We start from the raw sequence: 14,320 nt of genomic DNA on the forward strand, positions 1-14,320 counted from the left end.
GCCTCTGCTCGCGAGTACTGCGCATGCTCTGCGCGCGGGGTGGCGCGTGGCCGGGCCGGGGGCGGTGCGCGGCCGTTAGCCGGTGGGGCCGCCGCGCGGCGCTGCCGGTGTCGCTTTGAACCCCGGAGCGCGTGGCGGCCTGGCGCGTTCGCCTCGCCGCTGCGTGCGTCTTCCTTCGTGCGGAGCTCCGCGGCCCTGTTGTTTTGCACTGTAAGGGGTTAACGCCCGCGGGCCTCGGTGCGCGCCGGTGAGTGCTCCGTGAAGCCAGCGGCGGCATCAGTGGCCGTGGCTTGCGGCGGTCACTGGTACGCACGCGGCCGGTGCGGGCGCTTGGTCCCGGCAGCGCTCCGACGAGCTGAAGTTTATCCTCGGTGATCTCCTGATCCCTAGCGGTTCCCGTGTGCCGCTGCAGGTTTGGGTTAGGCGGGCTTTATTCCCGGCTGGGCTAGGTGAGTGCAGTGCCTGTCTCCAGTTCCCGGCTCGCAGGAGAAGTGGACGGGAGACACGGGGATCGGGACGACGGCCCCGCTCCGTATTAACCCTGTTCTCGCCGAGCTGTAGTGACCCGGTCTCCAAAACAATGTCCTCGCCTCCCTGTCACGGTGTTTGCCTTTTGGTAAAGGGACATAATGTGTTTTAACGTGGGCTTCAAAGCTGGTAACACAGCTTTTCTTAAGCCCTGCATATGCAGTAAAAAGCCCCATACGAGGAAAAGGTGAATCATTTGTCCGTGCAAACTAGGATCCTAACTGCGTTAAACAGCCAGAAGAGTAACTGCTTTAAAATAAATGCCGAAAATATTTATTTTGTTTAATTAAATGAAACGAATCATTATCCTAGAAAACCTAGGGAAGTATTAGCCTATCGAGCCGGAGGTGAAGTCACCCCATGAACGTGTCTCCTGGTGATTTTTGCCTGCCAGGCGCTCCATCTCTATAGGCGGGGAGCGATGCTTTCCGGTGGAGCTGATCACTGATCAGCCGGTGTGCCCGCCGGTGCGGACCCGAGTCCGGCACTCCCGAAGGGGCGTGGAGGTCCCCCGCCTGGACGGGGATGGGGGCAGGACCTGTCTGTGGTTATCAAGGCCCAGAGGAAGCGACTGTAGTCAGTGGGCCGGTTAGCTCAGTTGGTTAGAGCGTGGTGCTAATAACGCCAAGGTCGCGGGTTCGATCCCCGTACGGGCCACGCAGAAATCTCATTTTTGAGGTTTGGGTTTTTTTTTTTTTTTCCCCGCCTTCTCTGGACCCTGTCCCACTAGCTGCCTTCTATTCCGTTTCTGCTGAGCCACGCACGTTCTCTCTACACAACGACCCAGTCGCGGGGCGGGCTCACCCAGCGCGGCTGCAGCGCCGGCCGTGCTCCATCGCGCTCCGGCGGCTGTAGGAGCCCGGGCGACTCCGGCACAGTGCGAGTTCCCATTTCTGCTACGCCGGCCGGACTGCAGCGTGCCCGGGTCACCCCTTTAGGAGCGTTTCCTTCCGTGAGGGTTCCACTTCACGCGTTGGCGACACGTTCGCTTGCCGCCTCCCTCGTTGGATTTACTCCCCGCGGGTGTGCGAACCCCCTCTGAGAGAGGGACGGGTTGCGGAGCGCACGCTGCCTCTCGAGAGAGGGAAACCGCACTCGCGTTAACGTCGCCCCCAGCCGGTTTATGTGTCGCCCGTGGTCCCACCCCAGCCCCACCCGGGCAAGGCCATGCCGCGCCACGCCTCCGAAGGTTTTTTTGCCCCCGCGAGGGGCGCCGTCGGTACCGGGCGGCCCGCCCAGGGGCGCGGCGGGGCGGCTGCCGGTGGCGCCATTGCCCGCGTGCCGCCGGTGCCCCTCGCTTCGCCCCGCGCCGCCGAGATCTCCCGGGGGGGGCCGATGCGGCTACCCGCCAGCTATCGCCTGCCAAGATGGCGGCCCCTGAGGAGGGGGCACTGAGGCGCCGCCGCCCCCTCCTGCTGCCGAAGACGAACCCCCTGGGGGAGACCGCCGGCTGCGGGGCTCCTCTCGCGTGGCGGCGGGGCAGGGCCGCCCGGCCGGCGGCGGAGGAGGCTGAGGGCGGGGGGGGCGTGGTGGGGGCTCGCCAGCCCGCCGCCCCCCGCAGAGGGGGGCCCGGCGCTGGCTGGGCGGTGACGGGGGAGTTGGCGCAGAGCCTGGCTGCCCTGGGAGCCGGCGCGGCGGCCGGCACCGTGCTCTACCTGCAGGCGGAACGGCAGCCTGGTGGAGGGCGCGGGGGCTGGGCGCCGAGGAGCAGCGGCGGCTGCTGGAGCAGCTGCTGGGCGCCGCTGGGAGCCCGGGGCTGGGCCCGGCCGAGCCTCCGCCCCCGCCGCCTCGGCGCGCCGCCACGCCGCTGGCCCCCGCGGAGCTCCAGCAGGTCATCCAGCAAGTGAGCAAGGCCCAGGAGCAGCAGAAGCCGCCGCCGGCAGCCGCCCCCGCTGGAGCCGTGCCCGGGGCCGCCGCCCTGCCGCGGCGGGGGGTGCCCGGCACCCCGGGACGCTGTCCCGGCGCCGCCGCAGGCCTGCGGGGCCGCCCCGCCGCTCGCCAGCATCATGCACAACGCCGCCCAGCAGCTGCAGAGCGTGGCCCAGCAGGTCGCCCTGCAGCAGGGCAAACCCATGCGGCCGCCCGGCTCCTCCCGCAGAAGGTAACCGAGGCGGGGGCTGGGGAGGGGAGGAAGGAGCCTGCGGCGCCCGTTTGGTGATGAAATCCACCACCGAGGGCAGGTCTTGGGGTTTTTTAATTCTTGAAAAAAATTTGTTTGCCTTTCTCCTCCGTCACATCTGCCCTTGGGTGTAGGCTGGAGGCTCGCAGCTGAAAGGCAGAACTTCCAACGCGGTTTAGAAAAATCTGCGTTTGAATGTAGGTGCTGGCTGCTGTGGTCAGTGTTTCGGTCTGACTACACGTGCAGCCGAAACAGCTTAGGAGAGCTGTTTCATAGTGGTTAAGTGGTGGTGCACAGGTAGATAACCCTGTGCACCCTCTTTCAGAAGGTGACAGTGGTTGGGCTTGCAGCCCACGTTTTGGGCTGCAGGGGTTGTCAAGTGATTGCTTCCAGCTGAGGCAGAAATCTGTATGAGGAGAGACTGAGGAAGGTGAACAGTGATGCATACCTCCTCTTGGTTAGCATCAAAGTTTTCTTGAATTGAGCACTTACTACAGCATGTCCTGGACCTGGTGTTTGCCCTGTGTCATTCTGCAGACTGCAGTTCTCCTGCGTTTGGTTTGCTGAAGGTTATGAATCTGCCTAGCTGATGGCTTTGACTGCTATTCAGAACAGCCTGCTAGCAAGAAACAAAGCTGTGGCATGGCCTAAGAGCAGACTCCACATGCTTTGGTTGAACAGCAGTCACATCAGTAAATGTGCAGGAAAACTTATAGCTTGAAGGAAGGGAATCTGGCCTTTGATGTATTAAAATGGAAAACTAATGCCTGCATTGGTTTCTTTGTGCTTTGCTTTAAGGGCATATGTGAATCATCTTGATAAGTATTGTTTTCATTTACAAATACTGTATTTATGTAATCTCAACTCTTCCTTTTTTTCCACAAAAGCAGTTGGAAGCCATTTGTGTCCAAGTTCAGCCAGGACAGATGAAGGAAACTGAAAGGCCAGTGCCAGCGTTGGCACCAATCCAGTCCAAAACTATAATGCTGAGTCAGTCAGTTGGTAGAAATTCTAGCGTACCAGGACTTGGCATTATTAATCCCCAGATAATTAGGATACAGCCTGTTACAGGAACTGAGCAGCAGCAGCAGCTATTCCTGCACAGTTCTTCTGAGTCTCAAATTCAATTGCTTATGCAGAGACCTTTACCAGCCCATGGATCAGTGTCTGTGAACAAGATTCCCATACCCAAGATGCTAAATGGACAGAAAGCTACGTGTGCCACAGTATCAGCTACGAGGTCTCCAAATATTACCATGATTGCAGCCAGTTCAGGAAATACTCTGATACCATGCCTTGAAAAAAACCAAAAAGATGACAAGTTAAAAAAATCCTTGAAAGTGAAGACTCGTTCTGGACGGATTTCACGCCCCCCAAAATACAAGCTAAAGATTATAAATTCATTAAAATGGAGGATTTGGCTGATGGTCATCAGTCTGATTCTGATGACTACTCTGAGCTGAGTATAGAAGATGATGAAGAAGGAAAGGTGAAGGGAAAGGATGCATTATTCAGTTCTTCAAATTATAATCTGAAACCCAAAATGTTTAAATGTCAGACTTGTGAAAAGTCATATATAGGAAAAGGAGGACTAGCAAGACATTATAAACTTAACCCAGGCCATGGACAGCTGGAGTCTTCACCTCAAAAAATACCTTTAAATAAGCCTAACGGAAGTATATTGTGGACAATGCCGGTGGAATAAGAGAGGAAACGATGACTCCAGCACGTTTGGATTCAATTGCTGTCACTTTAAATAATGAAAATGCACTAGCTGCCAATCTGGGAGAAGCTGTTGATGCGAAGGCTGGAGAACAGGTAAAGTGTGTTTCTTGGAAAAGCTGTCAGTTTTGTGGAAAGCAGAATAGCAGTTTTGTAGCTGCATTGTCTTGTGCTGCTCAGGAATAGCCACCGATGTACTAAATAAACACATTCCCCATTGAAGTGCTTTAAAAATGAAATTATTGTCTCTTGCAGTATAGAAATAGTGTTCTTGGATAGGCACATAAACCAAAATGTTCACTGAGTATGCATTTGTTACTGGTTTTCTGGCTTAAGAGTTTTCAGCTTGAAAAAACCTTGTCTGTGTAAATAGCGTTCTTCTCTGCATGCAGATAAGAATACTGTGTTGTTCAGTTGCAGCCTTACCATGACAGATAGCAAGACATCATCTGCTGTGTGAGTTTCTGTTACTGAAATAGAGATTTTTCTGTGATGACACTTGGAATCCAACAGTGGACCACAGTTTTTCCTAGAGCAGGTTTTGAAAGTGTGGCTTAGCAACCCCTGCAAACCAAACACTTTGGTGAAACTTGATCCTCTGGGTTGGAAGCTACTTTTCCTGCAGTTTTTTTTTTTTCCTGTGATGTTTTAAGCTGGTCACTTCAAAGTAAAATTTTTCTTTTAATATTAAAATGACTCTACCATCTTGCAGCAAGAGTCAATACAGCTGCTGTCTAGGAAAAACTGCTCTTTCTGATGTAGCAGTGTCACATTTATTACTTTTATTTGTAAATGTGAAATTGTCCTCAGAAATGTCAAAAGTTACAGCTTTAGATACCAATGCAGCAAACAAACCTCCCTCATCCTCTACACTCTTCTGTCATCTTTGGAAAAAGAGAACTGCAGAATACTGAAGTCTTCTCTTTGTATTATTACATAGTTGTTACTTCCCTGTGCAGCACTTATTTTACCCAGGATGATGGGAATTTAGAAAATTTCAGACAATCTCATATGTAATACTACTAGTGACTGCTAGATTGCTATTGCACCTGCTACTTTTAACTAGCAAATACGGATTTCTGCAAATCTGCACTTTAACTCACATAGATTTGTTCCAGCTTTTGGCCAGGTAGATACTTTCTAGAAAGAACAGCAGCATTATTGAAGCTGCCACATTGATTCGGACAGGAAGGCAATCAAGATCCCCACGCTCAACCTAGTCTTATGTCATATTTAGAACTAATTTAGTAATTTAATCCCTGGATAGAACTGACATAAATTTGCCTGTTTTAGAGCTTCCCTAATCACTAGACTAGTAGGGAGCCACTGAATGTTGGGATGAAAATACACAGATTATGAAAAAAAGCCTGATATACCTCTGTACTTTTGTAAACTTTCTTAAAAAATACTGGGACATTTTAAGAAATTCTGGCTTGGAAGGGAAGACAAGACATGTTCAGTAAGAAATCACCGCTTTGATCAGTAAAAAAATTTTGCACTGAAAACACAATGATAACTTAAAAATAGAAAATGTACTTTGAGTTTGCTGGGTGATCTTATAGCAGAAGCTACTTTTTAGCTGTGTTCTATGGAAGACTAAGGACTTTGAAATGTGGAAACTGGGCCTTGTATTTGGATTTGTTGTTTTAACTGACATAAACCAGCTCTTTCATTTTATTTCCTTAATCTCTGTATTTTGTATGATGTTTTGTGGATCAAAAATGCTAACTTTGCAAATAATGGCATATATGTTTTGCAGCAGTAGTAGTCTTACTAATATGTTGGATTTATTCCACAACTTTCTTTGCAATTATGCTTATATCCAGCTTTGCGTTTATTTAATATGCTCTTTATTGTTTGCATAGATGAGGAACTTAATTATAATTATTGCCTTCCTTAAAATGGTGAATAAATACTTTTCTCTTTCTCTTCATCAAGACTTGTGAGTCAGTAGAAAGCAGACACTTGTTGGCAGAACAACAAAATGAAACCAGTTCAGGACACCGGGGACACTTAACACCAAAAGGACCTGGAAGACCCCGACGACCAAAGCGACGTGGTCGGCCAAGGATGGGTGGAAGATCTAGGTGTTCTGGAAGGCTTAGCAGACCTGGTCAGTCCCCTTCAAAGTCACTTAGTAGTGTGTCAGCAGAACACAATGTATTCAGAAGAAAAGCTAGGTTAAAAGAGGTATGGTTCTCTTCTGCAATTACTTCACAAGTATCTTCCCCTCGCCTTTTTTTTTTTTTTTTTATCACTTATTTTCAAGGAATCATTTTCAAAAATATTGATCTGGTTTTTTATTTTTTACATCCTTGTGTACTCGCAAAATGAAAGCCTAAGACATCTTCTGAAGAAAACATTAAGTTGTCTTTTAAGGAAAAAATACTGCTAGCAGAACACTGGACAAAGAGAGAATGAGAACTCAGTCTGGAAAGGGACTTTTGACATGTAGATATATTCTTGCTATCCTTTTTCTGGAGAAGGAAAGTTACTAGCTACTATTGTGTATCTCCTTCAACACAGTAAAAAGAAAGAAACTCAACTGAAGTTGGGTAACATAAAATATAATAATAAAAAAAAACCATAAAGAAGCTCTTGGAGGAGGATAGAATGGGGATTAAAATCCATCTGACTGACAGAATTTTTTGTTTCCTGTATGTTGTGGAAGATCCTTTATGGCTAAATCTACTGATGTTGCTCTTCTTTCTATGAGTTGGCAACATTTGTGGGACTGAGTTTTGTCTGTATATGGGTAGTGACTGTTTTGAGGTTTGCTAATCTGTCTCCTCTTTTGGTGTTAGCTTTGCATCTATTCTCAAAGCTGCTTAGACATATAGCATACCTTCCAAAAAAGTAGTGATACTTTATTTTCTGAACGTAGGATGCATGTAGCCTCTGTAGGCGACTCTGCTCTGATACGTTTATTCTGGCTTTCGACAGCTGATACAACAGTGCGATAATGAAGACTTGATGGAGCTGGCTCTTCCGCGTCTTACAAAGCTGGTTACAGTATATGAATTTCTGTTGATGAAGGTGAGTTTTTTTTATGTAAAAATGTTAAATTATTTTAGGGAGAGTTTCATCAGTGTACATGAAAAGATTCCTTTAGAGAAGTATCTGAATTTTCTAAGTTAGAATTGTGCAGAATGTAGATGTTCTACACATCACTTCGGTCTCACACAGGCAGAACTGCGGTAGGTCTCTTGATTGAAAGCCTTGCTTTTTGCTGCCTGGTTCAGTGGCATTTTTGAATATTCCATAATCTTTTGACTTGAATGTTTCTCTTTTAAAATGTGGAACAAAACAGACAAATTTCATCTTTTTTTAAATACAGGGAGAGGGAAACAAACCTTTTTTTCCCTCTTCTAGGTTGAAAAAGGGTATCCAGCCAAAGCTTACTTCCCAGATGTGTATAGGGAATTCGAAGATTTGCATAATATGGTAAAGAAAATGGCTTATGATCACCTCAGTAATTCTGATTTGCGGAGCTGCCAGCAGCCTGTTGAAATAAAAGATGCCAAGGTAATAAAGCACTCTGTCTGGAACTGTGATTTTTGTTCTTGTTGTTTGTTTTGTTTTATTTTAGATGCTTTGCGTTTTTATTTTGCTCTGATAAGCTTTGAAATCCTGCTAAAGTTATTTGAAGAAAACATGTTTTTTGATGAGCAAAAATAGACATTATTGTAAAAAGTCCAACAACTAACCAAAGAGAAAAAGAAATCCGTAATAAAACTACAATTCTAGTTTATGGCAGTAGATACAACTAGAAATATTTAAAAAAATAAATACTCTAGCAGTGCTGATGTGTCTTGCTTATCTGGGGTAGTATGAAGCTGCACGTTACTGCAAGGTGCGTATAGCATTAACTGCTAATAAAAGTACATCTAATGTTTGATTAGGAAGGAGGGGTCTGTGTTTAAAATGAGTGGCCTTGATTTAGAGGGATAAGTGGTTTCACTGCAAAATGAGGACAAACTGAATGCATCTCTGCAGTTCACAGTCGTACTAACAAATATGAAAGGCAGTGAATACATTAATAAACCTGCAAACTGTTACTTCAGTGACACTTCAGATTCATTGTTTGTGCAGCTGTATCTAGAAAGACAGTGTAGGTTTGGTTTTCTGAGAAAAAAGAGGAGAAATGAAGTTGGAGAAATGAAGTTGGACCAAGTAAAGGGATGCTGTTGATATTGGCAGTCCCAAAATGAAACCTCTTTCTTGCTTCTCTTCATTGTTAACGTGCCTTCTCAATATAGAATTACGCTCTTTCAACCCACCACTACCCCACCCCCCAAAAAAAGTCCACCAAAAAACCCCAAAACAAACAAACAAAAAACCCCAACCCGGCCTGGAGAAGAACCCACCTACATAATGATGAAGCACAGGAATGGAGTGGAGGCAGAGGACAGTCCTTAACTACTAAAAGATGCTCTTAAACAGGGAGACTTAAATGTTTAAATAATGGAGAGCCTAGACAATATTCCTTATTAAATTCTGCTCTTAGTAACTGTCTCTGGATTCTATATATAACCATTGTACTCTTAATTCTTTTGAGTTTGCCTGTCAATATTCACCTTCAAATGAAGGTCACAATCTATTAATATGGAGGCTACTAGAAGGAAAACATGGGAGTCTAAATACTTCATTGAGATGTGACGATGATTAGACTAGACCCTGTGTAGTTCAATTTCAGTTTTAAGAAAATCAATCAGAATTTCAACATTTATGTATTCAGACTGGAGAGGCTAACTTTTTTTCCTGTAACTGTTTTAAAGGTTGCTGAATCACTAGGAATTACAGAAATACTCACTGGAGAACGAAAGACGCAAGGTGTAGACTCTTGTTCACAATGTATAATTAAAATGGTTAGTGAGCAAGTGCCTGTGGAGACACTGGGACAAAAACGGTTAGCTGAGGTATGGAATGCCTTTGTGAAAATTAAAAATGAAACTAAGACAAATTAAAACTTGTTAAAACAGATAATTATTCCTTACAAAATCATACTAGTATTATCTGACTCATGTTAAAGTAAGACTTTCATGGTGTTGGGAGTTTGGGAATACTTGAAGTACTTTCTACTGTGGTATCATAGCAGAGTGTATGAGCTAGAAGACTAAGGTTGTACTTTGGGAAAACACTTGGTAGCATTCAGAACAGAATCTCAAAGGCTTACAGGTAATCTCATACAGGGAAGAAAGAATTTTGTTGAGGTGCTAGTATATGGGGCTCCACAGTGAGAAGGATCCTCACTCAGATTCTAATAACTTGTGTTGGAGTGAGTGGGCTAACCTACAGCAGGCTCAGACATTGGAGAACTGGTTGCTCTGCTAACTGGTGGTAGGTGGAGGTGCATGAAAACCATTCCTTTCTTTCTAACAAGTCAGTTGACTAGATTTAGTCTGTTTGCAGCTGTAGCAGGGAACCATGTTTCCTCTTCTTGAAAGTCTCATCTCTGTGGTCCATTCCCTTAACTGTTCTACTTTTTTATTTAATCCAGAGTTGTTTCTGGTGGTGGATAAGTAAGACTAGTGCTTTTTTCATTTTCTGCCCGTGGTTATTTAAGAGCTGATCAGGCTTTCTTCATTAGCCAGACAATGCTGGGCAGGCTATGCATAGCTCTTTATTGCAGTTGGAGAAAGCTTATAGCAGGTTTCATGCCATACAGCTAATCACAAAGGCTTAGAGAGATGCTTTAATGTTGAAGCAAGGGCAGATTTTTTTTCAACCAAATACCAAAAGTAATTGGTGGCATTTTGGCAAAGTGTGAGGGCTGTGTTTAAATCCTTACCTCTTAGGAAGACTTTAGTGTAAAATCCCATTTTCAAGGGGAGTATCAGTTCACTGCCGTGAAGTGCCCACAGTTAGTTTGTGATCTTTTCCAGTACTGTCAGCTGTTAACGGTGGCAGCCAGTTAATTATCTCTTGTATTGACAGAGCTCAGGGGAGGAACTGTTGCCATCAGCCAAAAGGACCAAGTTAGAAGATGTAATGGAGAATGTGAATAATGCTTATGCCAGTCAAGATGAAGTGAAAGAAAAGAGTGGGAATTTGTGTACACTGTTTGAAAAAGATGGTAACCTCTTCACATTTTCCATTTCTGTTCTGTTTGTGGAGGAGCTGAACAAATCTTTGTTCTTCAAGCTACTGTGGTTTTTGTCTTAAGGTTTCACTTCTTAACTTGCTTCCCAGGTCCTTCAAAAGCAGCCGTTTAACTGGAAAGGCCTCATGGTGGGGAAAAAGTTATGGATGATGCAGATCACAGCAGTAGCTCAATTCTGAATGCATGATAATCCCAATATTGATACTATTGCAGTACTATGAGAATAGTACTGTCCTCTGCTGTGTGCTTCCGGAATGCTTCCTGTCTGCCCTGTCCCTCACAGCAGAAACGGTGCACGACCTTTGTATCCGCAGAGGAAGAGGAAGCAGTGTGTGTGTCCTTCCTCTTTGCCCCAGCAGGCTGCAGCAGCAGAGTTGTCAGGCTTTGTGGATGCTGGGGCGGGGGGAGAGCCGGTGCAGGCTGTCCTGTACCCCAGGGGAGATGCGGGACCTGAAGACTGGAGTTGAGGCACCATTTTGCACCACAGTCTTTGGGTGGTTGCCTTTCTGTTTATCCTTTCTTTGTCTTTATTCCCCCTGGCTCTCAGATTGGCAGGGTAACAGTGGATTAGAAAGTGAGATGGATCACCACCTGGAATGTCTCAAAATTCCACTAGTCTTTTATGTGAAAGTGTTGCAGTAATTCAGAGGCGTTATGGTCACTGTTGTGAAAGATTCCAGCTCTTACTCACCTCTAGTAAGATGTGTGTATCAGTACCGTCCTCTTGCTTTGTAAATGCCTTTTTTTGGTGTTGCTGTAAGCTGCTTTGCTTTTGCCCCTTGCACATCTTTCTGTCAATGGCTGTGGTTTTGTTTTCCCTCTTAGTTTATTTTTCTTTCTCTGAGAGGCTCTCCTCATGACCATGCTTATTTCTGGTTGTATTATGATTTTCTCCTGGGCTGTGAGTTTTTAAATTTTGTTTCACTTGCACCTGCTAGTAGGGCTTTCGCTAGTCTACAGGACAAAATGTTGAAAATGGTCCCTTCTGCAGTGTTAGGCCTCCTTTGTTGTGCAGTGGTATCTTTCATAACAAAAAACACCCAACAACCTACTTGTTCCTTTTGATCTTCGATAATAAAAACTGACAGCTTGTGCTACTGCAGCTTAGTAGTTATTGTTCAACTACCTACTGGGTTTGTGGCCTGGCTCTTGGTCCAGGTCAAATAACTGGTAAAACGCACTAAATTTCTAGTGTTTTTCACCTTTTCTGTGACATGATGAAAGTGCTCCTGGGGCTGTTAGCACAGCTAATCAGATACGTAGTAACTTGATGACATGTCTGAGTCCAGGATGAGCTTGATTATCAACAGAAACTTTATCAAGTTTAAATGCTCCTGTCAATTTACTAATGGTAATGGAGATTAGCAGCTGACAACTTGGTGCCTGGTATATTCTTTTGGCTTTTAATGTTACCAGCTGTATACCAGATGGAAAAAATTTGAGTTTGACTTTCAGCCCAGGTTGCTTTCAGGATTAACGAAAAAATGCTAAGGTCCCTTGGTATGGAAGCATTCAATAATATTTCACTATCCAGAAATTCCTGAAGTATTTTTATACTAGCTTTCTCACTTTCTCAAGTGCTGTGAAACTCTTGTAAGGTGCTTCAGGTTTGCTAATTTGAGGAAAGAAAGCAAGGAAGTAGTCTAGCTTTTCCTCCAAAATTATTGCTGAAAAGCAGTATTTTGGACACGCAATATTACATTGCCCAACGAAATGATATTTCTTTCACCTTTTCAGGTTTTAATCCATTAAATGGAGAAATTCTGCTTTCAGAAGACAGGCATATCACGTGCTGCACAACTGGAAGTACATTACCAACAGCAGAGCTACATAATTCACTTGCTGATTCAGGAGTGACAATCGATGCTGAAAATTCCACTACCTTCTCCCAGACTGTGAAAATGAGGATAGAGTATTCCCAACCGGTGAACATACAGGGACCAGAGATGGCAGGTGAGGCATCTCTGCTACACACTGAAGTTGTATTGCCTGTTGAAGCACACGGCTCCCCTGAATTAGTTCAAGCACACTTTGTGAGTGAGAATGCAGCAGGTGGACTGTCACCTCCTGAACTTTGCAAGTCCGTGTCGGAGAACGCAGTGGGCAGTCAGAGCACTAATTTACCAACGAGTGAAGAAAATAGTCACAATCAAAAATATCAGGAACTGCAAGAAGAAAACCATAACTTTGAAATTAAAGAACATTCTGAACAACTTCATAATGCTGATATGACTGATGAGATGCAGGAACTTGAAGAAGTTTTTTCAGCAAACATTGTGCCAATAAACTACCACAGTGCTCAGACTGAGTCGCATCAGAACCCTGTCCAAGAGGCCTCCCTGTCTGCTCCCATGAACCACGAAAACTCTTTCAAAAACATGACTGAATTTTCTTGTGGGACAGAGGAACAACATGAGCTGGAGAATACAGTTACTGTAGATGAAACTGTCGCCTTTGAGATTACTGATGAGAGCCATGATTTTTTGTCTCAGGGACATGAACAGATTTTTATTCAGACTTCAGATGGGCTTATCCTGTCTCATCCAGATGCTGCTGTTTTGTCTCAGGCAGAAGGCATCGTTATTGTAACCGATTCCAATGGTACTACAATGCACATTCGCACACCTGAGGGGATACCTCTGGAAACCGTGGAAGCACTACTGGCAATGGAAGCAGATGGCCAAAGTGAAGATATTTTGCTCTCGCAAAGTGAATTGGAGCCATAAAATAGAAACGGTATATGCTTTCTTCTGGAAAAGATTGAGTCTATAAAATGTATATTTTTCTAATGTGAATACTGAAATAATTCAGATTTAACTTATTTGTAAACTGTTTCTATGCCCTGTACTTTTTATAACTTAAGTTTATATAAATCTAGCAGCACCGCAACCAAAAATTCTAGAATTAACATCATTCTATTTGCTTTATATGTTGGGGGTGGGTGGAAAGTGGAAATCTGTCAACCCTAAAACTGTTGCACTATTCCCTTTTGTTACGTAATTCCTTTTCTCTCTAGCCATCTGAAAACGCAGTAAGCTGTACTGCTGTTCAGCAGTGATGTGCTGTGTACTGGCAAGCTGTATATGGGTTAAATAAAAACTGTATTAAAAATGTGTTTTTTCTGTGCCATTGAGATTACAAAATGGTTATTGTACTTTCTTAAAGCTAGCTTGAATATTCATTAGCAGCTAGGCTCAATGCACGTAAATCTGCCTGGAAAAATGGGCAGTTTTAAGTATAATCCACACTTGTGCATTCCAGGAACAATGTGACAGCCTAGCTGATCCTTACTTAAATAAGCACCCACTGAGTTAGAGACAAAAATAGCCTCAAACAAGATCTGATTTGTACTGAACTGTTGGAAATGTATTTTATGTTTGTCTAATGTTCAGCCACACCTTTAAAAATTGCTGTTACTTAGACAGAAATGAGAAGGTGTGTAAGTAGTGATCTGATTTTCTTTAATGAGATGCCAAATTCTTTTTTTAATTTGGTCTATGATGGTCTATTTTTGTTAGACTTGTACTTTTTTCTTTCAGATGATGCACCCTTTATCAGTTCTAAGCTTTGACCTTCCTCGTAACTCCATGCTGCCTTGTACTATTTAATCATAATAAAAAGGTATCCTTGACTATAATCCCTGTTTCTCTATGCAGACAGAAAACTTTACCACATTACTCACCTACTGCTATCTTGTATTTTTGTCATACTTCACTATCTTGCTTGGATGATAATATTTTTGCTAGGAGACTTCCTAGCAGCTTCTTTTCCGAGGCACTGTCTGTTCTTTCAAGAAGCTTACCAGGTGAAAAAGAACAACCTTCAATGACCAGTATCTTTGTTTTCTT

The 14,320-nt window shown here is 44.7% G+C and overlaps 1 protein-coding gene and 1 non-coding gene across 2 annotated transcripts; both read left to right on the plus strand.

Annotated features, from left to right (window-relative positions):
- Positions 1-1,111: 1,111 nt before the first annotated feature.
- On the plus strand, positions 1,112-1,185 carry TRNAI-AAU (transfer RNA isoleucine (anticodon AAU)). The gene has a single exon. It is a non-coding gene; the product is annotated as a tRNA-Ile (tRNA).
- Positions 1,186-1,895: 710 nt separating this feature from the next.
- Positions 1,896-13,879, plus strand: ZNF839 (zinc finger protein 839). Its single transcript, XM_086613632.1, is given in 13 exon segments — positions 1,896-2,213; positions 2,216-2,399; positions 2,482-2,598; positions 2,601-2,629; positions 3,535-4,030; positions 4,033-4,331; positions 4,334-4,465; positions 6,308-6,559; positions 7,313-7,405; positions 7,742-7,894; positions 9,148-9,288; positions 10,307-10,445; positions 12,210-13,879. Coding segments are annotated over 13 exon segments (3,342 nt in total). The 3' UTR covers positions 13,199-13,879.
- Positions 13,880-14,320: the final 441 nt, after the last annotated feature.

This window comes from Tauraco erythrolophus, chromosome 6 (genome assembly GCF_009769465.1).
Source record: "Tauraco erythrolophus isolate bTauEry1 chromosome 6, bTauEry1.pri, whole genome shotgun sequence".
Taxonomy (NCBI): domain Eukaryota; kingdom Metazoa; phylum Chordata; class Aves; order Musophagiformes; family Musophagidae; genus Tauraco; species Tauraco erythrolophus.